This window comes from Martes martes (genome assembly GCF_963455335.1).
Source record: "Martes martes genome assembly, chromosome: 7".
NCBI lineage: Eukaryota > Metazoa > Chordata > Mammalia > Carnivora > Mustelidae > Martes > Martes martes.
This window is the reverse complement of record NC_137894.1, coordinates 16,086,871-16,113,625: the sequence shown is the minus strand read 5'-3', so window position 1 is coordinate 16,113,625 and position 26,755 is coordinate 16,086,871. Positions and strand designations below refer to the sequence as shown.

At 47.7% G+C, this 26,755-nt stretch overlaps 1 protein-coding gene across 1 annotated transcript in view; it reads left to right on the top strand.

Annotated features, from left to right (window-relative positions):
- The first annotated feature begins 2,826 nt into the window (after positions 1-2,826).
- The window catches only part of LOC308345351 (protein FAM169B-like), an 87,773-nt gene continuing 63,844 nt past the window's right edge, over positions 2,827-26,755 (top strand). Inside the window, exons 1-3 of the mRNA XM_080807413.1 lie at positions 2,827-2,912; positions 20,992-21,122; positions 24,798-24,897. Coding sequence (XP_080663539.1) covers positions 2,837-2,912; positions 20,992-21,122; positions 24,798-24,897 — 307 coding nt within the window. The 5' untranslated portion in view covers positions 2,827-2,836. The remainder of the gene's footprint in view (positions 2,913-20,991; positions 21,123-24,797; positions 24,898-26,755) is intronic.

The window sequence follows — 26,755 nt, the reverse complement described above, 5'->3', positions numbered from 1 at the left end:
GGCGCTTGGGTGGCTCAGTGGGTTAAGCCTCTGCCTTTGGCTCGGGTCACGGTCTCAGGGTCCTGGGATCAAGGCCCACATTGGGCTCTCTGCTCAGCAGGGAGCCTGCTTTTTCCTCTCTCTCTCTTTCTCTCTCTGCCTGCCTCTCTGCCTACTTGTGATCTCTATCTGTCAAATAAATAAATAAAATCTTAAAAAAAAAAAAGAAGAGCCATAATATATATAGGAATTTAATATATGATTTAGGAAGTAATTTATAATAATGGGGCAAAGAATGAGCCATTTGATGGTGTGGGATCTAAAGACCAAAACAATAAAAATATTGGAAGCAAATGTAGAAGAATTTGTTTTCTAATTTTGGGGTAGTTTTAGCCTACCCAAGTGAGACAGAAAACCCGGAAACTATTACGGAAAAGAGGGATTATTTGACTAAATACCAACTTCGGGAACAGGTGTTTAATGAGAAACAGGGAACTTTTCCATCTAAAAAAAAATTTTTTTTTTTTCCTGAAGGAACATGTATTCATGTAACTGAGTAACGGTAACTGAGTAAGGGACAGGCCAAGCTAGTTAGGCAGGGATAGGTAGGGGGCTATGGATCAGGCTCAAGGAAATCCCAGAAATTCTGAGGTATAAGGACATCAGCGACAAGGGAAAAAACCAGACCACCCTGCCCTGGGGAGCAGAGCGGGGTGGGGGATGGGGGGGTAGGGAGAGTAGGAGGGTAGGAGGTGGGGTTGTTTTTGGTGGTGGTAGTGGTGGTTTTTTGGTTTTTCTTTGTTTTTTTTTAAAGATTTTATTTATTTATTTGTCAGAGAGAGAGTACACACAAGCAGGCAGAGAGGCAGGCAGAGGCAGCGAGAGAAGCAGGCTCCCTGCTGAGCAAGGAGCCCGATGTGGGACTCGATCCCAGGACCCTGGGATCACGACCCGAGCCGAAGGCAGCGGCTCAACCAACTGAGCCACCCAGGCGTCCCGGTTTTTCTTTTTTTAATGGCAGTCATATGGTGCCCAACAAACAATAACCACACCCCAAAGAAGAAGTAAGGCATTAAAGATGTTATCACCAGGCCTTACTCAAACCAAGATATCACAAGAATGATAAGGCCACAGGCTCCCCTGTTACTTCTAAATAAAAGACTGTCGGTGGAGGTCCCCACTGGCCACCCTATTGGGAGCCCTCTCACTCGTGAGAGCTTTTTCTGGATCCTTTTTCAATAAAACTCTATGGCTTTACTCACTTTCCTTTGTCCTCGAGATTCTTTCTTGGACTCCATGAGATGAGAACCTCACTCTCCAGCCCTGGAACTCTGAGTAACTGAAAAAAAACAATGCAAAAACTTTAAAGAAATGTAACAAGGCCTTGAAGAAGTATACTTTAGAGAAGAGATTAATAAGCCTTTAGCTGTGTGTGTCAATAGCTTAAGTAACACCCACAAATATGAGGGGTTCAACAAAGATGCGTGGCTCCCAAAAAGAGACTTGTTCCTAACCCTAACCTCAGGGCCTTTGTTTGCACTTGTTGCCACTTTCGCCATTTCCTCTTCTCACATACTTAACCTCCCTCCCTTCATGTTTTTGCTTCCCTTTCTCTGTTATATTAATTTTTTCCCCTAGCCCTTATTTACCATACTATGATGTTCTATCTCCTGCTCACTTTTACCCACTAGAAATAAGCCTCAAAGGTAAAGTTTTATTAGTTTTGTTCACTGCTGAATCACTAGAATCTGGAACAGGATAGGGCACATAGTAGGAGCCTAATAAACCCGTGTTTAATGAGGACAGGTGATTGGAGAAGTTAAAGCTATTGCCCAGGGAGCTCTGCATTTTATTGCTGTAGAAAAATGAAATCTCAGACTTCGGGAAGTGACTCAGGCTGGATCTAAGGAGGGTCTCCAGCTCTGGTCTCCATTAACCTGCATACTGCTACAATGAGCAGTGGAAGTGGAACTGGGGTCATTTTTCATGCCACGCATGAAGATACCCTGGGCTATGGCAAGTCCATTGTTCTGAAGTTGGGGGTGCACAGTGGGGAGCGGTTGGGGGGATTCTCTGAGCAGCTGGTTGCTGGGGCAGAGGGTAGGCAGGCAGATGAACGCTAGACCCTTGAGTCCATAAGGACCCAGGATGCAGCTTGCGTGGCTGTCTACAAGGGCCAATTTCAGAGCTGCCAACAGGAGAACAAGCACTAGTTGACTGACCACAGACCTTGGGTTCCAAGGCCATCAGCATTTCCAAAAGCAGCCCAGCTCCACACCTTTCCTGTAAAAAACACTTTGAAATACTGGAGAAACAGCTGGCTGTCATTGAATCACGCTAGTTCAAGTTGCTCACAAGCCTGAACATTTAATCGATGCAAGTATTAGTTATCAGCAAAAACAGGCACATTACAGTCATCAGAAAAAATTTGGAAAGGGGCAGAACAGGTCATTGGCTGTTCTGCCCTAAGTGTGCCATTCATGGTCTTTCTGTTATTTTTAAACTGTGTACATTTCTTAAAAGGGATAATGTAAATGATTCTTGTCCCTGTAAACAGAAATAGCCGAAGGAACTGAAAAGGAGCTCAGAAGCGGGGCACTGGCTATGGATTGCGCTGCTAATAGTTTTCTCGTCCAAAGAATTAAGAAACTCCTCGGAGGTGTAGGACTGGCTTTGCAAACTGGGGAGTCAAGGTCGCTGGCTGGCTGTGAAGGCCCCAGGCAGGGGGTGGGGGCCGGGGGCAGGGCCAGCTCGCGGGTAGGGAGCCAGGAGCCGAGAGCCTGGAGCCAGGGCAGCCCCGGGGGAGGGGGGGCGGGGGCAGCCCTCGAGCGGGGAGGGGCGGAGGCGGAGAGGGGAAATGGGGCAGCCCCCGGGGAGGGACGCAGCGCAGCCGGAGCCGAGCATGGAGGCCGAGGCCGCTCGCAGAGTCGCAGGTAAGGGGAGCCGCGGCCGGCCGGGCCCCGAGCCCGCTCGCCTCCCCCGCTGGCCGCCGCGATGGCCCCTCCCCGCGTGTCGGGTTTCAATGGCTGGGCTGGCCCGAGAGCTCGGGGCCCCAGAGCTGCAAAACGAGACCGTAAACAGCGCGCGGCGGCCAGGAAACTTTCCCCGGAGTCGGCGCCAGGGCGCCACAGGCCGCGCACCTGTCGCCGCCGGGGAACGAGGAGGACGCGGAGACCCGGGACGTCGGCTGCGGGGTGCTGCGGCGCTCACCCCCAGGAGGGGCCGTCCGGGAAGGGTCACGGCCACGGCTCTCCAGCGCGTCTCCGGGGCCACCCGGCGTCCTGACCGCTGACCCGGGCTTGGCGAGCTCCCCGCCTTCCCATAGCCTTGGTGGCCTTGTCTGTGAAATGGGAACCGCTCGGTGGGGGAGAAAACAGTACAGCAGCTCGGGTTACAGCGGGCGCCTCTGCCCCCGCGCCACCCCCTTCCGGGCCTCTGGGACAGCCTGTTTGGCCCCCAGGCACCTTGGGCGAAGGGCGCGCGGCCCCCAGCCCAGCAGGCCAGCTGGAGACTCTGGATTTGAGGGCGCGCCCCTTCCTTTCCCCCAAACTCCTCCTCTCGCTAGCCCCTGCCCGTTTTGTCTCCGGAGAATCAGGCAAAAACGGTGCCACTTCTGACTTTGAAAGCACGTGGAACAAATCCCTAGCGGGGTGGCTGCCAGTTCCGCAAAAGGAGTGTTTGCAAGGGAGCTGGCGTCCTGGTACTGGATGCTGAGGAAATGCCTCCCTGCCCCCCGCATCATCTTCTTTCTGCGGGGACAGGCGGCTGGAAGGGCTCCTGGGGCCAGTACCTCTCGACCTCTGGTCCCCTACACGTCCAGGCCAGCCAGGAGGCACGCGGCCACGGTTGACCAGCCCTGCCCCCCAAGTGCACTCCAACCCCAGACTGGGCGCTTTCTCCCGCCACACATTTGTGTAAGGAAAAAAATAACCAATCTTATGGAAGCTCCTCTGCCTTTTATTGGAAGCCAACAGCGACAGATAACTGGTTTTTATGGCCTGCCTTTAAAAGCTGTGACTTTGAGTTGTTTTCCCCAGATTTCCAGTGAGTTAAGACGAGAAAGTGGCCGCTAGCCAATTGTATGAATTTTCCATTCCTTGGGAAAGTTTTCATTGGTCTAGAGATTGAGAAATGGTTTCTCTCTGTTTTTAAAGAGGGAGAGGATACTGTTTCGTTTTTTTAATCCCCCCCCCACTCCCCCGTCCTTTCTGGAAAGTTGGTCGCCATAGTTGTGGGAGTGGTGCTGCCAGTTTGCTTGAGAACGGAGTCAAGAAACACAATTGACTGGCTGTTCTGATCTCATCCAATACCTCTGCTAGATGGAGAGGATTTGGCCACTTAGGGACTTACTGTTCAGAGCTATGTCCCTTACCCTCAGCACTTGGTGGGCACAGAGTTGCTCGATCCATATCTTCTCCCTTCTCTTCCTCCTCTCAAGTAGTCCCGTGGGTCAGAGAGTTCTCCCAGCTATGGCCTTGGCGCTGTGCTTATCCTACCCAGTCTTTCTACGTTTCATGGGAAAAGTCATGGTAACTTCACCTTCTGGAAAAGTGGAATTTGGCCTAACTGGTTTAAGGGTTTTCGTGTATTTCTTTCAGCGTTGGCTCTGGCTTTCATGGTTGCTGATGGACCAGAGGACCCATGGCCGTTCCACGTTAATCATTTCCGTGTGTGTTAGAGCTTCATGGGTTGGACTTTTGACGTTAGCCGAACCAATGCCTGAGCATTGATAGCCTGTTTCCAAAAAGGGCCTGAACAAATCGTGTCTGTGTCGGAGTCCATATTCCTTTCACAAGGAAGCATTAAACTAAGACGTGCTTTCGGACAAGGCTGTGTCTCGGTCACTACTTTAGCCCTAACATATAGGGAAAGGGCAGGTGACATTTCCGTGGGAGTCATGTTCTATATCTAGATGAATCTCCTCAATATTGGGATGTCCAGTTGGGGGGCACTATCTAGTGGGGCTCTGGAGCTACCCCCAGTAATTCAAGACATGCCCCAGGGACACACACACACACACACACACACACTCTCTCTCTCTCTCTCAGAGTTTGTATGTGTTTTTTATTTCTCTGATGCTGAAGAACTTCTTAGGTTTCAGCAGCCCTTCTGCTGCTGTCATTTTAGCTTGGAGCATCCTGGAGAAGAAAACGAAAGTCACACGTGTCCTAGTTCTGGACTCTCCTCATCCTTCACCTTGAATTTCCCTCCTCGGTGAGATAAGGACTTGACCTACCTCAGAAGGGTTCCATGAGACCCTGTGCTCATCACAGCCGAGGGCTGGGCCCAGAGTAAAATTTGGGGTCCCTTCTGAGAGGGCCGTTTGGTTTGCCCTCATCCCTTCTGTTTATACCCAAATTGAAGCATTTGTGAGACTTGCCGGTTTGATGATCTCCATTTAGAAAGTCAGCTTAGTGTTCCGGTTAAGAAAAGTTCGGTGTTGGAAAGTTTGCACGAGTAATCAAGCCGAGCTTTATAGGAAAGCTAGCGAGCTAGGAAGACTGTAAAAGATGGGTTGACTCCGAAGCTTGGGTCAGGGGAACAGGGAGAGTGGTGATACCAGGGAAGGAACCAACTTTTGGAGGGGGCAAACATGAAGCAATCTAGACACAGTGATTTCAGAATGTTCCAGAACATGCCTCTCGTTGGAGATAACTGAAGAGTTAGTCAGGAACACTAACGCCGGTGTGTGGGAAGAATCTAGAAAGGCCAGTAGTGCCTGCCGTGAGCCCTGTTGGGGACCCTGGAAGGCCTGCTGAGGTGTGCCCTGGGATGTGGGAGGAGGAGAGGAGCTGAGGGCACAGCCCGAGGGCTCAGAGAGGGTGGAGTTCTGAGATTATGAGACCTGGACCCAGAGGAGGAGAGACCAGGAATCAAAGAAGCCCTTGGCAGGGCCTGGTGCCGGGAGAGGCTGAGGTGGGTACAGAGTGGCGTCTGCTTGAAAGTGGGTCAGGGCAAGGGAGAAGTAACTTACCTAAGGTCACTTGCTAGGAAGTGGCAGGTTTGGGAGTCACATGGGGGTGGTGGTAATGGTCTGATCCCCAGAGAAAGGAGCCTGTTGTTATGGTGATGTTTGATGGGGGAACCGCCATGGCCTCTCACCCCACCCCAAAAGAGTGTAGGCTCTGGAAGGAAATACTCCATGAGCCAGTCCCGAAGGGGCCTCCCTCCTCAGGGAGGACCTCTTATGATCATAAAACTTAAAAAAAAAAAAATCAAATATCAATCAGGTGTTTTGGATCTTCTCTAGTTCAAGGTATAGAAGCCTTCCCATAGACGCATGTGGCCAAGTGAGTTTCTGGAAGCAGGGTCTCACTGGGGGCAGTGGGCTGGACTGGCCACTGGGACTCGTGTCATGGCCACAAAGAGCGTTCATGACCCTTGGCGAGTCTCTGTCCCTTCATCAGGGAGGAAGGGAGAGGCTGGGTGGGAGGGTCTCTAAAAATCCTTTTGGCTGTGAGGTTTGTCAGTTACTTCCCACCCAACCAGACTGAGGGTAGGACCTCCAGTGATCTTTCTTCTTGAGTACCTTGCCCTTACCTGGCACATAGCAGGAGCTACCTGAGCTTTGAACGGAGAAATCATTTCCCCTAGGAGCTGGTGAAAGCTTTTGTGGGTTGTGTGGTTGTAGGATTACTGGGGAATTTTCTGCAGATTGGGGGTATCAGGATATGGGGTGATGATACAGGCTGGCCTGCCATCCCTGGGGCAGACGCGCCCCTGAACAGTGCTGTGGTCTGTGCATCCCTTGGAATATCTTTCCAGGGTCCCACTTGTCCTGGGAGACCCGGTCCTGAGCAGGCCCCCCTACAGGCTTGGGCATTTCATGTTACCTCCCCCACCCCTTGGCTGTGATTCCCTGCCCTAGAATGCTCTCCATGCTAGAGATGGTTCTCGCTCGCCTCCAATTCTAAACAAGGGCTGTATTATGTCCGTGTTCAGTGGTGATCTCCACTGCATGAAGCCAGACCAGAAATGGCTGGGGTTCTGACCTCCTGACATGTCTTGGCAGGATGGAGTGAATGATCGAGGGGCCGAGACTCAGACTGGATGGTAGGAGGGCAGTGGGTACTGAGGTGTTGTCTTTCTGACCTTTGAAACCCTAGTCTGCTGACCTGCTGACTGGCCTTCGCTGGGATCCTGACAGCAATTGGCTCCGGGCTCTTCTGATGACATTCTTATTTGTAGAATTGGGAAATTCCAAACAGAGGATTGTAGAAAAAGACCATGTTTTCTGCTGTGTCGTGTGATACAGAAAGATAAGTCAGGACAAAATTCAGGTACATTTGTTGGTCAGATGCCCCCGGTGTCCTGTGACTTTTAAAGTCAGGGTTGCTGGGTTGCCGGGGGTGGGTGGGGGGGAGTTGGGGGGGGTGGCAGTTAAGACTGTCAGTAGCAGCAGAGGGTTGGGGCTTTTGAATAAGGTTCATTAGGATGTAACAGCTTTGGCTTGGAAATTCCATGCCTTTTAGTTCACCCTCTGTTGTAGGTTTTCTTTTCCAAGCTTGGGTCGGAGGGTGGGACACAGCGTGTGTGTCCCCAAAGGCATGTCTGTTGACATCCAGGCATGCTGTTCCCACCCGACTCTGGCCCCCTGGGAGCTCTCTCCCATCAGACCCTTTGCATTCCCCATGCCTGGGCTGTGGCCTCATTTCCTACTTAACCCAGTACCTATTGTCTGTCCAGGCATAGAAACCTTTCCCTGTGCTTCTTTGCTCCTCCAAACCGGGGCAGCTACAGGGCCACTGGGACCCAGCTGAGGTGAGGGCTGGGGGGCCAAAGGGAGGGCCGAGGGGGAGCTCCCATCCCTGCATGTTTTGGGGGCTCCCAAGGCCCCAAATCTCTTCTAGACCGCTCGGTTTCCTAGACTTGTAGAAATTAAGATAAATGTGTTTTTCTTGGAAACCAAGTTTCTAACCACTACTCTTGAATTCCATTAAGAGAGGGAGAAAGCTGTGTTCATGCCTTCGTTGCATTTTGCTGAAATAAACCCTAATCAGAGTCCCTGAATATTTCACTCAGTGGTAAGAGCTTGAGAAGTCAATGTTATGGAGACTTCCCCATTGTATAAACCTTCTTCTGGTGGTACTGTCCCTGTCCAGATCTCTTCTCTTAGACTGCTACTTCGTGGACTATTATTATTATTATTATTTTAAAAGATTTTCTTTAAGTACTAGAGAGAGGGAGAGAGAGATCACACAAGCAGAAGGGGGGTTGGAGAGAAGGAGAGGGAGAAGAAGACTCCCTCTTGAGTCGGGAGCCTGACATGGGGCTCCATGCCAGGACCCTGGGCTCACGACCTGAGCCGAAGGCAGACGCTTAGCCGACTGAGCCATCCAGGTGCCCCAACTTCGTGAATTATTTTTACCCAGTGTATGTAGCAGATAGAGCGGTATAATACCCAAACAGTGAATTATAATTGGCATTCGTTTTGACCTTTATTTTTTCCAACAAGTGATTTCTGTAAAGTGTGTGTATTGCCTACATTTGGGCTGTTAGAACATCTTGGGAAAAAAATTATTTTAAGCTATCCAGAAAGAAAGGTATGGCTTTGTGTTTTTCCTTACTACACGAACACTGATAGAAATACTAAAATACTTAGAAATATTTGGGGTAAAATATATTCTCCTGCTAAAGGATCGTCTAGTTACTTGTTGAGGAATAGCTGTTGTTAATCATAAAAATGAAATGTGAATAATCAACAAATCATCTTGTTTTTATGTCTTTTATATTGAGATCCCCCACCCCAACCCTTGCCTTAATTCTATTTTTTGTCTCTCCTACTTTGAAATAGGCTACCTATGTTTCTGTTCTTTGGGGGGCTAACTTAGAAATTTTAATATGCATGTTAATTCTAATTCTGAAATTAATGAATTTTAAACCTTCTCTGGAGTCATCTAAAAGCCTTATAGTACTTTCATTCCACAGATCCCCTTCCCAGTTTTTGTGCTGTTGTTACATAGCAACCTGTTCTATGATGATTTCTAATTTCTTCCAGTTAGATGTTTTGTTTCATATGGTCAGCACTGGCTTGGATTTTATCATGTGTTTATTATTTTCTTTTCTCCCGTTCTTCCCCCCCCCCCCTTTAAGATTTTATTTATTTGAGAGAGAGAAAGAGAGCAAGCATGAGGTGGGGGGGTGGGGGGAAGGGACAGAGGGAGAGGGAGAAGCAGACTTCCTGATGAGCAAGGAGCCCCACAGAGGCTTGATCTCAGGACAGCAAGATCATGACCTGAGCTGAAGGCAGATGCTCAATCTACTGAGCCAGCCAGGGGCCCATGATCCCATGCCTTCTTAATTAACTTTCTCTTGAAGTTATTTTCCTGTCTCCTGATGTGTATCCTTTAGAAATAACTTTAGTGAGGATTTTCTTTATTAGCCCATGTTCTTGGAAGTTACTTTTGCTAGGGAGAGGATGAAAAGTCCTTTAAAAATGTTCTTCTATTGTCATCTGGCTGCCATAGTTGCGGTGGAGAAGGCCGCTGTCAGTCTACTTGGCCTTGGAGGCTCTGTCTTTGTCTTCTGGCTGCTTTTACGGTCCTATTTTTGTGTTTTTTTTGTTTTGCAGATTGACCACAGTGTGTCTAGGTGAGGATTTCTCTTTTTCTTTTTCCTGCTTTGGGGACTGGTTGGGATTCTAATATCTGAGGACAGGTATCTTTCATCAATTATGGAAAACAATCATTTCTTCAAATCCTGACTCTTGTTCATCCTATTTTCTCCTTCTAGAACCTCCGTTAAGATTGTTACTGGACCTGGTTATCCTACTTACCCTCTTTCTTAACCTGCCTACCATATCTGACATCAGTGTCTTTCTGGGCTGCATTCTGGGTAATTTCTCCAGATATATTTTCCAGTTCATCGGCTACTTAAGACATTCGTATCTAGATCTACTTCTTTTCCCCTAGAATTTTACTGCTCAAACAATAATTTTGGCTCTTTACATACCCTAAATTTAAATTTAAATTTCTTTAGCTGTATTTACTCTTCTTATCTTATATACTGGATAATTTCAACATCTATAGTCTCTGTGGGTCGGATTTGTGCTGCTCCTATTGTGGCTGTTTATTTCATCATATGTTCAGAGATTTTTTTTTTTTTTTTTTTGAGCGACAATGAAGTTTTTTGAGCGATAGCACAAAGCTCCCAAAGAGGGAGGGGATCTGAGAGTGTTGCCCATGTTCAGAGGTTTTTGAAATCAGGTCTGAATGACCCCAGTGCTGGTGCTCAAATGTCATGACCTGTGTGGCTCAGTACTGGGGAGCTCCTTTTATGGCTGCTTCATCTATCTTTCAAGATGGGCTCATTTCATAATACCTTAAGGAAAATTCGTAATATTTTAGAATAATGTACATCTTACTCTTTCTGTTGGCAGGTTCATCGATTTTCCTCTTCGGAAAGAACTAGGATCTTAGCAGACTGAGACTGCTTCCAATGTTAGTTTATAAATCTGTCACAAGTTGAAAGCTCCCCGTAGAATTTCATTGACTTATGTGGAGGGGATGGGTTAGAGTAGAAGGTCACCTTGGCCCCTCACCCCACACATCTAAGTAGCAGTGAGTTCTGCCATGTCTACCGCACATCTGGCTCATGCCTGTCATCTCTTTCTTGTCATCTCCACTGCCATCACATGCCTGTCATCTCTTTCTTGTCATCTCCACTGCCATCACAATGGTTCCAAACCATTGTTGTTGGCTGCCTTAACCTGTATCGTCTCTTTGGTTTCCTGCTGCGCTGTGTTCTGGAAGAAGCAGTAAACACGCCTTCCAGCTATCACGCCCTGTTAGGGACATTTCAGCAGCCTCCTCTTACATTGTCCTTGAACCCTGAAGTCAGGAACAAGGCCAAGGTCCTGTAACTTTGGCTTCTGCCCACCTGCTTTCCGTGATTCCTGCCCTTCTTCCCTTGGCCAGTCTTGCTGCAGCCACACTGGCTGACCTATAGCTCTTGGAATCCTTCCGTTCCTTTCTTCCTCCTGTATGTCTGGGGGGCCCTTGCCTCTGCTCTGCACAGGGCTGACATTTTATTCTTCGGTCCTCTGCTGAATGGTTGCCTCCACATCGAACTTCCCAAGTCATCCTGTCTCCCCTTCCCTTCCCCTGCCATACCATGGGGGTGTTCAACTGTTTTTGTGTCTCCCCGACCAGCCTCTAAGTCCTATAAGTGGAGAGACTGTTTCTGCTTTTTTCGCCAGTGTAATGTCTGGCACCCTAAATGATGGCCATGATGTTTTATGTTGCACATTTTAACATAGCCTTATAGAAGAAAATTTTGCAAACCTTGGCTGTGGGGTTAGTATTGAATGTGACCAGGGTCTGATTAGAACTCTTCCTAGGACCCTGGGGTAACACGAAGACCTTGGTCTAAGCTGGTGTCACCCTTGGATAGGGACCCTAGGAGCAGGTGTCATAGAAGCTTTAGGGCATTACTATATTACTATTATTATTATTTAAACTGGTGGAGGTTTTTTTTTTTTTAATTTAAATTTCATTTATTGAGAGAGAGAGAGTGAGCGAGCATGAGCAGGGAGAGTGGGAGAGGGAGAAGCAGACTCGCCGCTGAGCAGGGAGTCCCAGGGCTTGATCCCGGGACTCTGGGATCATGACCCAAACCAAAGGCAGACGCCTAACTGACTGAGCCACCCAGGCGCTCCCCCCTTCCAAGCTTTAAAATGACTTACCAAATGACAGTGCACACTCAGTCTGTACACTCGACTTTAGCCACCTCCCAGCCACTGCTATCTTTGTTTGGAGTGCGTCTGAGCTGGACAGGGGGCAGAGGTGGGCATCATTGACTTGTGATGCAGGTCGTGTGAACGTATCCTCTGCAGGTAGCCCACTTAGGCCACATCAGCCTTGTCATTTAACCCCTTGCAAATTCATGTCCCTTTACTTTTCACAAGGTTTTCAAAGCACATGTTAAAAGTATGACCATAATTTTCGAAAGACTCAAATAGGCCTTTTTCCAAAAAAGACATACAGATGCCAGCAAGCCCTTAAAAAGATGCTAAACATCACTAATCATTAGGGAAATGCAAATTAAAACCATAACAAATACCACTTTGCACCCATTAGAATGGCTGTTATAGGGAAAAAAAAAAACAACCCAAACCCCCACAAAACCCAAAAAATAACAAGTGTTGGCGAGAATGCGGGGAAATTGGAACTCATGCAAACTTTTGGTGGGGATGTAAAATGGTGCAGCCATTGTGGAAAACAGTATGGTAGTTCCTTAAACAATTAAGCATAGAATTACCCTATGATCCAACAATTCTAGTTCCCAAAAGAAGGGAAAGCGGGGACTGAAGGAAATATTTTAAATCCACGTTCATTGCAGCGTTCTTTGCAATAGCCAAAAGATGATAGCAGCCCAAGTGTCCAACAACAGGCGAATGGGTAAACAAAATGGTATTTTTATACCATTTTGCATACCCACACACACATACACGTATTACATAATGTAATATTATTCAGCCTTAAAAAGGTATTTTAAGCGGTGCTGTGCTGAGGACTAGCTGTCATTTGGTGCTGGTAGATAATGTGTGGCTCTTGACATGATATAAATTAGTAAGCAGGGGCGTTGGTAAAGGCTGTGCTGGAAATCTTCAGATCTGAGTTTGAGTCCAACCCTACTACTGATTTTCTGTTTTTGAACTTCGGCCTCCACAGCTGAAAAATGGGGGTGAGCACTTTGTTGACTTCCAGGAGTTGATGTAAGTTTCAAACCAGCAAGGACTTGTGTGGGAGCCCTTTGTCAATTGCAAGAGCCCTTTGTAAATTGCAAAAACACTCTGCGAATATAAGATGTAAAAGGGTTCATTTTTTTTTTACTTTTAATTTTTAATTTTTTTATAAACAAAAAGGGTTCATTCTAACGTGAGAACTTATCATCAATATCCTAATACTTTTTCTCCCTGCTAATACTTTTTAAAAAAAATCTATTTTTTATTCCTTTAAGTATCTCTACGCCCAATGTGGGGCTTGAACTCACGATCCCTAGGTCAAAGAGTTGCATGTCCTTGTGAATGAGCCAGCCAGGTGCCCCACTTTGCCAGTACTTTAGAAACTTTATCCACAGAAGGCAGAATATTCTTTTTATTATTATTTTTTAAATTTCTTCCATTTAAAACTGTGCTGGTACTAACTTTGATGCAAGTAATCGTTACGTGGCGTGTATTTCTTCATCTACTTTTTAGTTTTACACAAGAGTCCAGTGCCCTTATAAAAAAGTAGCTACCTCAATACATTTCCAGTTACTGGAGAGTAATGGCCTTCTTCCTAAGTAAGTAACTTTTGAGGTTTAATGTAAACCAATTCTTTTCCATCCATTCTCCTTGCATGGTACTCTGGGTGATGATTGTAAGTACTATTACATGTGCACAACTTCGTCTAGGACTGGGTTCCGGAGACTAAGCACTGATCTATTTTCAGCTCCCTTTGTTTCTTTGCACGGGGCTGGGCATGCCAAATAGAAGTGATTTTTTTTTTTTTTTTTGTTCCTCTTCAGAGTTGCTATCATTTGCAGTGTAATAGATGAACATATAGAGAGATGATTTCTGGATGAAGGTTTGTGAAATCCATTAATAGCCATGATTTTGGGGTAAGTTCTGAGAAATGTTATTCTGTGAGTAGTGGGTAAAAGCATTAGGTTGGCGAAGAGTTATTTTTTCTTCCTCTTCATCGCAGTGCTGTGTGGGTTAGGGCTCTGGTTCCACTCTGAATGGTGGCTCCCCACATCATTTCCCCACCAGCTCTAGAGCCAGCATGTGTTAATGGTGGTGTTATTGACACTGGGGCTGGATATGTTTTTTGCTTTTCTTCAAGTTCTTGGTCAATTACATGCAGGATACAAAGAGTCAGGCTTTCAGTGTTCTCCTGGGTATGTGCAAAAGGCTTCTTCCTTCTCAGTAAAGGTTAAACAAATCTGGCACCATGCTGATGACCACATGGCATAGAGCGGCTTGGTTCGGGGGTGAGGGAAGGCTGAGCTTCCTGCAGTTGTGGGAGCAAGGGCCCCTCTTTTGTTACCATTCATCAGGAAGCATATATGTGAGATGCTGTTTCGTCCCGTCTACCCCAAACAGGGCTTCACGTTTGTCCCCCTCTCTGTTTGCAAAGGGAAGAGTCCTTTCGTTCCCACCTCAAATCCTTTTGAATGATGCAGGGGGAAAAGATAGTTTTATCTTTGTATCCTTTGCCTAAAAAGTAAGACGCACCAATGCTCAGATTTCGAGACCTTCGTATTAGAAGCAATTAGGATTACATAAACCTTTGTGTGGGAGGCACATAAAATCATCTGCATATTTTACTCTCTTAGATTTGGGACAAGTGATTTATTCTCAGCCAAGGCAATGACAAGCTGCAAGTGGGCCAGTACTAAATATGTGATAACACAGCGACAGGCACCCTGTCAATTACTGGGGAACGAAACCTTCCCGCCACCACCTGCAGACCTTTCCCCAGCGTGCCTCCGTTCCCTGACAATTTTGCTCATCTGCTCGAAAAATTCTAACAGATTCTACATTCTGTCTTCCAACTTTTTTTTGTTTTTTCAATTCTTTGCTAAGACTATTTTGGCAATCAGATGCTCTTCAAAACCAACAAAAATATCCAAGTGTGTGTTTGCTTCACCTTCTGTTTTCTGCTCCTTTCTGTAGACAGTCGCTCTGCTGGCAGGGTGGCCCCCTGCCGGGCGGGCCGTTGGCCCCAGGCATTTGCACCTTTGCTGCCTGTCTGAGAGTGATGCTTGCTTCTGCCCTGGTGTTACTTCAAAACACGGTTCTTGGGTGCCCGGGAGGCTCAGTCCCGGGCACCCAAGAACCGTGTGCATCTGCCTTCGGCTCAGGTCATGATCCCAGGGTCCCGGGATGGAGCCCCCGCATCAGGCTCCCTGCTCAGCAGGAAGCCTGCTTCTCCCTTTCCCACTCCTCTTGCTTGTGTTCCCTTTCTCTCTGTGTCTCTCTCTGTCAAATAAATAAAATCACAACAACAACAACAAAACACTCTTCTCCAAGGTATGCTTGTCATCTGTCAGTGTTTTGGGACAAGAGGTCCTTGGTTTAATAAGTCTGGGAAATAAATGCTGGATTAAGCAAATTCCACTACTTTAGAATTTCTTTCTTTTCTTTTTTTTGCTTTAGGATTTCTAAATGTTCCATTTGCTGATAGGCCTGTGGAACTCCCAGAAGTGAGTTCTAGGTGCCACAACAGACCTCCTTTTTTCTTTTTCCTTTGTTTTTAAGGTTTTATTTATTTTAGAGAGAGAATGTGAATGTGCGGGGTGGGAGTGGGGCAGAGAGAGAGGGAGACAGTCTCAAGCAGCCTCCCTGCTTGACTGTGGAGCCTGATGTGGGGCTCAATCCCAAAACCCTGAGATCATGACCTGAGGCAGAATCAAAGAGTCAGGTGCTTAACCGACAGAGCCACCCAGGCACCCCTAAGTGCCACAGCAGACCTCCTTTTTGAAACGTGCTGGCCGTAGGAGCCCCATTCAAAGCCTCTTAGGGAGCTCGTGTTCCGCAGGATATGCCTGGGAATGGCACGAGGAGAGTCATCGTGCTGGCTGTACCGACTGGGATTCTTTGATAGAAAGTAAAAGGCCACGTTTTGCACAACGGTGGGTTTTCTCAGCACCGGTTTCCCTGACTGTTTGGAAGTAGAACGTTCCCATGAAACCTCTTGTAAGCTGGAACTGGCTAAAGAGAAGAATCAGTTACCATTAACGTATATGCAAAAGGTTTTGAGCATGCCTAGACCCACAACTGACCTGTCTGGGATTTTTCTGATTCCTTAGGACATGTCTTGCTAAGGGATACATAAAATAAATCGAGATAAAGGACAGAGGCACACGGACACTGTGCAGAGTTCTGGGAGCTTAGCTTGATGCGTGATGTCGTTTCTGGGGAAGGAGCTTGTCAGGACCATGGTCTCAGCTCAGCTGTGTGGTGTGTCTGTAAGGGCTCACTGCAGAATGGATGCTGAACACTATTTTTGCTTTTCATCTTTGATCATCAAAGCAAAAGTCTCAGTTTGAAGGCATCCTGTGGTGAAAGCTTTGGAGACCCAAGATGAAGTTTGTGAATATGGATTTTTTAAAATAGATTTTATTTATTGGTGCACCTGGGTGGCTCAGTGGGTTAAAACTCTACCTTTGGCTCAGGTCATGGTCTCATGGCTCAGTGGGATTGAGCTCCACATCAGGCTCTCTGCTCAGCAGGGAGGCTGCTTCCCCCTCTCTCTCTGCCTGCCTCTCTGCCTATTGTGATCTCTCTCTCTCTGTCAAATAAATACATAAAATCTTTATTTTTAATGATTTTATTTATTTATTTGAAAGAGAGGGGGAGGGCACACAAAAGGGGGTGGGAGGGGCAGAAGGAGAGGGAGAAGCAGACTCCTCACCGAGCAGGGAGTCCGACTCGGGGCTCCATCCCAGGACCCCAAAATCATGACCTGAGCTGAAGGCAGATGTCCAACCACCTGAGCCACCCAGGTGCCCCGTGACTATGGAGATTTAAAGCATAGAGTTCGAAGACACATAGCTCTGGGATTGCGCTGTGTGGTAACACACGTTTCACTAGAAATTGGGGAAACTGATGAATTCCTGGTCCTGAATTCTGAGCTCCTGAGGTAGCATTGGGGAACCTTCTCCCTTAGGTGCTGCCCTCACAGGCTTGGGTGTGCAGAACACCTGCATTCAGAACTCCACAGTGCCTTCTTGCAACATGCCTTGGTATCTCCTGGTGCCCTCCTCTCTCTGGTTACAAACTAGTCTCCATATTTCCTGCTAAGTCCCAAATTAGTCGTTTAATCCCCATTGGCAGTTTCTTCTATAATAAAGATTCCTTCTTATAAGTTCTTTTCAGAAGAAAATTGATTTGTGAGGGAAAAGGAGGCCACTGGTGAGAAAAATAAAGAAAGGGAAAAAAAATTCTATATTAGGAATATCCACACTTAAACCATTTTTGAAAAATAAAAGTAGAATACTACCTTATAATTTTGTGTCCCTGAAATTTTTTTCACATGGTATGAGCAAGAGTTGTTCTTAACTATAATTCAAGAATGACAACCCACATGACTACGAAAAAATCAAGTGATTACAGTCAGCTTTTCCAGTGACATAATGCCTTGTAGTTAAATGATGGATGGATAGAGGCTTTCACTGAGGTCAAAATTCTCAAGAGCAGGGCTAGTAAAACTTAAAATATCTGTTAATGTTTCTCATAATAATAGTCCCATATGAGAAAAATCTCACTTTGCTAAAATGAAAGAACTTTTCTCATCGTTGTGGTGAGGTAGTACTTGGAAAGAATATTCTGCAAGTGATACTGAATAAATGGTTAAGTGCAGAGCATTGACTTCTTTCAGATTTTTCATTAATAGGCATTGCTGTTTATATCAGGAGGACCCAAAAGTGCTGGGAATGCCCTAGAGCATTAGGCTTTGCTGGACTGAGCAGCAGTGCTGACCCAGTAGTGGCTGTGGCTGATGGGCAGTGGGTGACAGGTAGTGGCTCAGTGGGACACCATTCATCCACCCTGGGAACTGGAGCTTTGGGACAAAGATCCTGAATGATTCAAGTATTTTCCCCAGAAGTATGCTTTAAGAGGTACCACTTTGTTGTTGTTCTGGTGACTACAGCAAACATATGCTTAAAGTGAATTCTTAAATTGGGGGCTTGTTTGGGGATTTCATTTTCTTTACAGTCTGCAGTGAATTATTATTTCAACTGTGTGCCTTTTTCATAAAAGCATTTTACGTTGTACTGAAAAGATTACATTCTTTTGGCTTTGGAAAAATATTTCCTGTTCAGTTCAAGCCATTAAAGCCTGTTAGCATTTCACATCTGGAAGCCCCTGCCCAGAGTCAGCCTTCCATCACCAGGGAGGGGAGTGTGGCCGCCCAGCTCGGTTCCAGAGCGCATGTGTGAAACACCCCAGACTTGTTTACTTCCTGGAGGCCCCTGGGCACTGCCCAAGTGTGCCCTTGCGGTTTGGGTGGGTGGGAGGCTTCCTTCCTCTGGGGGTCGTGTGTGTGTGTGTGTGCGCGCGCGCGCGCGCGCACATGCGTGCGTGCGTGCACATGTGCCTCCTGGGCTGCGGAGGGAGTCTGTCTTCCCACCCATTTGGGGAGGGGTCTTTCTTCCTCCAGAAGGGCAGGGGTTCCCTTTCCCATTGAGCACTGAGTGCTTCCCCTCCTGCTGTAAGCATCGCCTTTTTTCATTCCTACCCAGATTTCCAGAAAACAAACCCAAACATTTTGTGTGTCAGAGCTAAGCTGCTGGAGCTTTTCTAATGGGGGATTTCCACCCCTCCACCCCCCACACCCAGACGGAGGAGAACTAATTAAAACCCAAAGGGCTGAACATTGAGCTTCCCTCCCCTAGGCTGGTTTGCCTGCCCCAGGACACTTCTTAGGAGTTTTGGGGTCTGTGCCCAGCTTGGAGGATTTAAAGGGGGGAACAGAGCACGGGTGCTGGGTTGTTCTGTGAGTGTTGAGGTGTTTGCAGCTGCCCTCCACTTCCCGGAGGGTTCATCTCTGCCCTTCAGGGCCTGCTCCCCACAGGCAGGCCTGATTCTTCTTGTGAGCAACACCCCCCCACAACACTCCCCCCCAACAAGGAGAGCCAAGGGTGGCCTGAGGTTACTGTCCAAGGAGTTCTCTGAGGGGGGTCTCACAGCGTCAGCCGGCAGAGCCAGCAGGGGAAATGATTTCATGGTGTGTGAGGAGCACAACACATTCATTGCATTTCTCCTGACCACAGGCGACCAGAACTGAGGCCAGGTAACCCTTGGCAGCCTGTGAGGGAGCGAGGCAGGAGGCTCCCCAGGCCCTCCTGGGAGCACCCAGGCTTTTCCGGGCCTTGTGGCCATGGTGCGGCGCCCCCCTCCCAGAGCCTGGAGGACCGCAGTGTCCCAAGGGGCCCAGTTGGCTTCTCAGTGGAGCTGGGGGATGCCACTGTCCTGGGAGCCTCAGACCTCACTGGAGGGCTCTCGAGGCCTGGGGCTGACAAGCGTCTCTCCTGAGAAGCCCCAGGCAGCAGGGAGGTGGAGGGAGGCGGATCTTTACTCCCTCCTGGGGGCAGTTAGGGAAACGTGGTTGTTCAAGCTGCTTTCATGGGGCCGACGTGCCCTGGCTACTTCAGGGTCGAAGCAACCCTCTCTCCCGTTTGGTCTTCTTGGTTATTTCAATGTGCACAGTCTTTTCTCATACCTGTGGGAAGCCACCTGACTTTCTAGAAGGATGACCAGCAGTTTGAAGGAAGAGCCCAGCTGACTGCCTACCCGAATTTCCCAAGTGCTCAGTGGGAGAAAGACCTTGGGGGATGGGGGTGTCTTCTGTGCAGGGCGGGGGGCTTTGGGGCTCATGGTGGGGAGTCTGGGCTCCCTTGGCTTTTTGCACGTATATGTGTGTCCACAAGCATGTGCCTTTCACAGCAGAATATGTTGGCTGGGGGTACAGCCCTTTTTAGAGAGGGAGAGATCCCAGAGTTCCTCATTGACTTACTCATTGTCACCAAGAGGACTGTTAATTCTTTGTCTTTATTTGAAACATTTGTATCCGTGCATTTATAGTTGTAATTTCTTGGGACCCATGTTTCCCTCAAATATTAAAAAAAAAATTGAATAGTGGGAGAACGTATTTGCTCAGTGACTTGTCACTCTCTGCGTGTGCCCAGGACACGTTCAGCATGTCAAGCCCGGGGCAGGAGGTGGGCTAACGCATAGGTGGGGGTCTGGTCCACAGGTGCTCTGGACATCCTCCCCTCCACATAGGATGCCCAGAGCCGAATCAGAGGCAAGATCCACAGAAGAGAGGGGACCACAGAGCTCCTTCCCACTTGGGGACATGCCCAGCTGAGGCTGGCCAGCATCCCAGGAAAACTGACCACTGCTTCCGAGCTGAATCGGATGCTATCAATTTGGATGATTCTTCGAGGGTATAACTTTCCTTGCAAGTGTGAGGACAAGAAAGAGATGCCGAGGAGGAGCCCGCGGGAAACTTGCACAGGAATGTGTGCAGGAGTCTCCCTGTGTATGGACACGTTTGCAGTTCCCGCCAATTTGTACATTTCAGCTCTCTACGTAACAGTGGCCGAGTGCAAGGAGACGGGCTGGCAAATCTCATCAACCGCACAGCGAGTACGGAGGCTGGCAAAATAGTAACTGGATCTCAATTTTGTCCGTTATCAAGGTTCTCACCAGCTAGTGTGGGCTCTCGATGTCCCTGCCTGTGCATGTGACTGCTGTGGCTTCCCTCCTTGGGAAACAGTTTGGTGGTTTGGGTGTATGCAAGGAAGTTTCTGTAGCATTCTAAGGCGGGGGTCAGTTGCAGCTTCCTTTTTTTTTTTTTTTTTTAAGATTTTATTTATTTGTTTGACAGAGAGAGACACTGCAAGAGAGGGAACACAAGCAGGGGGAGTGGGAGAGGGAGAAGCAGGCTTCCCGCCAAACAGGGAGCCTGATGGGGGGCTCGATCCCAGGACCCTGGGATCATGACCTGAGCCGAAGGCAGCTGCCTAAGGACTGAGCCACCCAGACTCCCCCAGGTGGAATTTCCTATCTCCCCCGTGTCCCTGCCAACCCTGCCATTGGGAATGTCTTCTATTTTCTTTCAGCGCCTGATGCGGAACTATTTTTTCATTAAAAGAAAAAATAGGGAAACGGGGTGGCTGGGTAGCTCAGTTGGTGAAGTGTCTGCCTTCGGCTCAAGTCATGATCCCAGAGACCTGGGGTGGAGACCCACATGGGGCTCCCTGCTCGGCAGGGGAGTCTTCGTCTCCCTCTCTTTCTACCCCCCCTCCCCGGGCTCGTCTCTCACTCACTCTCTCTCTTCCCCAAATAAATAATTAAAATCTTTTAAAAAAAACTTAAAAAAATAGGCGAACATAATTTTTATGGCAAATGTTACTTGTGTGCTTACAAAAAAAAATCTTCGAGAAATAAGGGACCTCCCCTTTAACAACAGAATAAAACTAATGTCATTTCTTACTGTTTTTTTTTCCTCCTGGCAGGTGTTTACCCTGTGGATATTTTGGAAGATGACCCTGAAAGGCATCGGGAAGCAGCCCTGGCTTACTATGCTACGCTTAGGGAAGGGATACAGCCCTCAGTAGAGCTTTTCTCTCTTCCCACGGGGGAGCAGGTACGTGTGATCGTAAAATCTAACTTACTAGAGAGTAGCAAGTTAGTACTAAAAAGAGTATTACAGATTTAAAAACAACAACAACTTCTGGAGTGAAGACTAGAATAATTCCACTTTGAGAAGCAGAAGGAATTCTAGAATGGGATTCTGGAGTCTTGAGGATAAGTCCGGTTATGCAAGGCAGTGAGCAAAATAGCCTGCTGTGAATCCCACACCTACCGCTTACTAGCTATGTGACCTTGAGCAAGTGTCTTAACTTTTCTGGTGTTGATGTTCTCATATCTAAAATTGGGACAATAAAAATCTTTAAAAAGAAAAGGGGGCGCCTGGGTGATCAGTCAGTTAAGCATCTGCCTTCAGCTCAGGTCATGATGCCAGGGTCCTGGGATCGAGCCCCACATCAGGCTCCCTGCTCGGCGGGAAGCCTGCTTCTCCCTCTCTCACTGCCCCTGCTTGTGTTCCCTCTCTTGCAGTGTCTCTCTCTGTCAAATAAATAAATAAAATCTTTAAAAAAAATAAAATTGGGACAATAACAGAGCTTATTGGGGTGCCTGGTGGCTTCCTTGGTAGAGCATCAGACTCTTGACCTTAGGGTCCTGTGTTCAAGCCCCACATTGGGCGTGGAGCCTATTTGGGAAACAAAAGCAAAAGCAAAAAAACCCCACCCACTTCCCCTGTTGGAACGTACCTTGGATTGTCCTTAAGGAGGACTAAAGGAGACACTGTGTTTACGTAATGCCTGGTTGGGCCTCAGTTTCCCCATATGTCAAATGAGGGGCTTGGTTGCTCTTTGGTCTCTCTGGTTTGGCTCAGCTTTAAAATTTCGTGATTTGGAATGAAGTTTTGTCAATAGGACTTTGGTTATATCCATATGATTTTAGGCTCTGATAAGATAGCCTTTCAGATTAGGGCTGGGAGAGAACAGAGAAAAATGAAAACCCTTTGTTTGTTAGGATGGAGGGACCGTGGGTAAATTTTTTTTTTTTTAAGACTTTATTTATTTATTTGACAGAGAGAGAGAGAGAGAGATCACAAGTTGGCAGAGAAGCAGGCAGAGAGAGAGGGGGAAGCAGGCTCCCTGCTGAGCAGAGAGCCCGATGTGGGGCTCGATCCCAGGACCCTGAGATCATGACCTGAGCCTAAGGCAGAGGCTTAACCCACTGAGCCACCCAGGCGCCCCTAAAATTTTTAAATTGCATTACTGTGAAGAACATTTTTTTCCTATGCAGTAAGTTGAAAAAAGAAATCTGAATCTTGGGCTGTACCTCAATCTGTAACACTTCTTTCAGATTTACGACCGATCTGTTCCAAGAGACAAGATTTTCTTGGTTATCGTAGACTTTGTTCGTACCTACTGATACCATGGCTGTGTATCCAGCACTGCAGAGTTTTAGTTCACTGTACTGAAGCTGTTCCAGAGTTCATTAGAACAGTGGCTTGTGCAGCTTATACAGTTGTGGCTTTCTTGAGATCTTGGAGATCACGCTAGTTCAAGATCAAGTGCTACAAGAATCCCCTGGGTGATTCTACGATGTTGAGCTGCAGACCGAGGTCCCTGCACTCACACTCTTTCAGCGCCCCCTAGTGGCAGTTAAGCCGAAGACGGAAGCAAGCTCTCCGTTGGGGTTAGGGCTGCTAATTCTCTGGGGGAGGCACGGGCTGTGGGCTGCAGGGTGGGCTGGAGTGTGGGGAGGGCAACCTGAGAAGCGGGTGAAATCTGAAAGCTAGCTCTGAAAGGCTCTACGAAGCAGTTTCAGTCCTCAGCTTTCATTTCACCCTTGCTTACGAGATTGCATTACATAAACCTATTATGTGAGTCTGTGCAGTGAGTGAATAATTTTAGTGTGATTAGCAAAAACATAATAAAATAAGACAGCGCTTAAAATTAAGTTGTTTTTATGTGATAGAAATGCCGAAAGGACTTTATAGCTATCTGCTTCTCCCCCCCTTAGAAGAAAATAAATTTTCATGAGAAGATTTTCAATTGTTTTCCTACCATTTTAACAGTTACTTAAGAAATGGCAGGCATTCCCTATCACTTAGCAGTTGAAATAGTCTCATTTGGGGTGGTATCAGACTTCCTCATGGCTTTTAGCAAATTTAGTTTTTCTTTTGGAGTCCAGAGAAATTTTTCCAAATGGAGAGAAAGATGAGAAAGTGGTTTGAGGATACATCATGCCACATTGCTCCGGAAAGTCCCGGTTAACTGTTTCCAATCTTGAAACTGCCCTATCACATTTAAAATACAATTAAAAAAATACAATACAGTAACACTTGTATGATATTTGGGAACTATCGCCAGAGACAGAGAAAATGAAAAAAACATCACAGTTGATGCTGTGAACATTTTGATATGTTTCCATTTGACTTTTATTTCTGCATATACTTTTTAAATATTTAGGTCACTCTCAGAATACACTCTCAGGTGTAATAAATGCCATGTCGATATAATGGAAATAAATTTCCATGTCGATATAATGCTTTGTACATTTTTTTAAAGGATTTTATTTTTTAGGAATCTCTGTCTGTACCCAACATGGGGCTCGAACTCACAACCCTGAGATGAAGCGTTCTATGCTTCCACCACCTCTGAGCCAGCCAGGCACTCCTGTGCATATTTTTAATGGCCTCTAACAGCCCCCTCGTGGGTGAACTGTGCTTCGCATAACCACCGCGGGACAGCCAGCTCGGGGACTCTCCCCACAGGGGACTTGAAGACAGGGAGCCACCCAGATGTTCGCGGCTCTCAGCATTTGTTAGGAAACATTTCTCTCAAACCGCGGAGGCCTGCTATAAACTTATATGGGCGACCTGCCCGCCTAGCTCAGCCGACACATTCTCTTTCCATTTTCTTCTGCTCTCCTCCGTTTTCCAAACAGACTTGGCAATGGAACGTGTTGACCTTTTGCTTTGGAGCCGGGAACATGACGTCTGATGGCCACAGAGAGGCTACCAGCCCTTGCGAGAAGGCTCTGGGTGGGAGGGTCCCAGTGTTGGAGGCCCCCAGACGCTGCTTGGTGTTCCCCTCGTTCATAAGCAAACAGGCACGAGCACTGTTCTCTGTCTCACAGCAGAGGTTCTCTGCCCTTGGGCTGCCTCAAAGTCAGAGCCGAGCCTGCAGGGCCCAGAAGGGGTAAGGATTTGCTGAGACTCCTTGCCGAGATCCGAGGCTGGGCAGCCGGCAGCCTGAGTGGCAGCGGGGGTGGTGGACACAGGCTTGTTCGGGCTGTTTCTGTGGATTGGCCCCGGGAGGAACGTTGAGGCCGGCATGGCAGGTGAAAGCCTGAGGGGGGGGTGTGGTCACCAGCTTTTGTGGGCTGGCGCCGGAAGGGGATCAGGGTGGGGGAGGCATTGGGGCCCGAAGCATTTGGAAGGGGGAGGCTGGAGGGTATCCGCTGAGTGGGTGTTTAATCAGTACTTGGGCGGATGGACAGGTACAGGAGGGATGGGGAGGGCTGGCTGGTGGGAGTCGGAGGAAAGGCCTTTGTCACATCCCACTTGTGTTTAGCTCAGAGTGCGTAAGGTTTCCATTTTTACCTTGCTTCCATCCTGTCAAATTAACCTCTGTGCAACAGTGTTCTTTCAGTGAATATGGTGCTAATTAATTGGTAAGTAATTTCCCGTGCCCTTACTTTGATGACAGAACAAAATGGCGATTTTGTTTTTTTTTTTCAGGTTAAACTTGAAGCCTCGGCTGTTTGCTTTTGCACTGTGCACCGTGACGAACCTCAACATAAAATATTAGTCTTGGTTAATCCCCAGGACACGAAGACAGGTTGGTAGTTACTAATGGATTTAAAACACGGGGATTCTGGGGCGCCCAGGGGGCTCAGTGGGTTAAGCCTCTGCCTTCGGCTCAGGTCATGATCTCAGGGTCCTGGGATCGAGTCCCGCATCGGGCTTTCTGCTCAGCAGGGGGCCTGCTTCCCCCCCACCCCCCGCCTTCCCCTCTGTCTGTCTCTCTGCCTACTTGTGATCTCTCTCTGTCAAATAAATAAATAAAATCTTAAAAAAACAAAACCAAACACGGGGATTCTGATTTTATTGTTTATAACCGACGGAGGGAACTATGTTGGAAATGAGGGCTGGACTCTGAGGCTGGACCTAGAGGAGTATCAAAGCCCGAGGGCTGTGTTCTCGGCGTTTAGACTGCTGACAGCTGGCGCATTATTTGTGTTTACTGACGCTCCTGTGGATTTTTGTATTGACACTGGACTCCCTCTCAGCCACGATGACTATATTCCGAGCTGCTTTGGAGGGGAGCCCTTGCTGGTCTCCTTAATAACATGCAGGGGTGCATGCACAGGGTGGAGCCCGTTTGTGCGACTGTCTCACCGCCCTGGGCCACGCTGATGGTCTAGTGAGTTGCCCGCAGCCACGCAGCCGGGGCCTGGGAGGGAATTTTTGCCAGGTGATGGTCGGGTGGGGTTGTATTTCTGGTGGGGAAGTTTATGGAATCTGTAACTCATTTATTCTTACTCCGCATCATGAAGAGACCATTGGTGACTGGTTTCAGCTCCTTGGAGTGAGTGCTGAGTTGGGTATGGGGCAGGGAGCAGGGGCTGTGGGCTGTGGGCAGCAGGAGGTGGGGAGGGGAGAAGTGTGACAGCCCATCCTTTCCACCTGGGCACTTCCAGGGCCCCCAGGAGCTGTAAGCAAAGCATCTTTGAGGTCTCTGAATTGGAGGGGGTCCCAACTGAAGTTTGATTCTATTTTCGAAATTTTCTCTTTGTTTCTATTTTTCTGCATTTTACGTATTTCTTTCCATGACCGTATATGTATTGCTTTCCTCACAAGAAGTGGCAAGACCAAACCAACCCTTCAACAGCCAGCCGTCCTTAAAGGATGTGGGATCTGGTGAAAGTTTGGGGTTAGAGGTCTTTCACTACAGTTTGCAAAGGGGGCTTCTTCCGGCTCTCCTGCTCCCCAAGAGACGGACCTTTGCCTTTAACCCCTGCATGCCTATCTGGGCTTTGTGCTCAGAGGACGGCCTGCCTGAGTGGTGTCGCAAAGCCCAAGGTGACATCCTTGATGGGATAAAGTTATTCAGCACAAAGACTCCTGTTCATGCTTCTTTTCTTGTTAATCTGGAGACGCAAGTGCGCTCAGCTAGCTGTCTGGGAGTTTTTGAATGTTGTCAAAGCCTCTTCATTGCTCCGAGGCTGAGGGTTGGCTGAGCTGTGTGTGAGAGCTTTCGTGTTGAGGTTCGGGACCACTTTCTGTCCCCCGAAGCCTTGCCTGCCGTGAACAAGGGGGGCTGTGAAAACCCCAGGCCTGCGTCTTTGCTTTGAATTTGGGACTCCCCCACCAGGTTAGCGAAAGTGACAAGATGTGCCCATAGGCACTCGTCGGTGAACAGATTGTCAAAAAACTCAAAATATCATTTGTCGATTCTAAGAAAATGTCCAAATAGCAGCAGCCCCCCCCCCCTTTTCCGGCATTTAACAACATCCTGGTTGTAGGTCTTTAACTATCATTTGCATAATGTAAACCTATGACTGACTCCTAAATCTGTTTTCTATTTATACTGTACTTAATTTTTTGGTTGTTCTCAAGAATGCATTGTAATAAATATTCATAAGCTCCGAGCAATCTCACTCTGGACCTTTCCTTATATATCATAGCATTTGAAA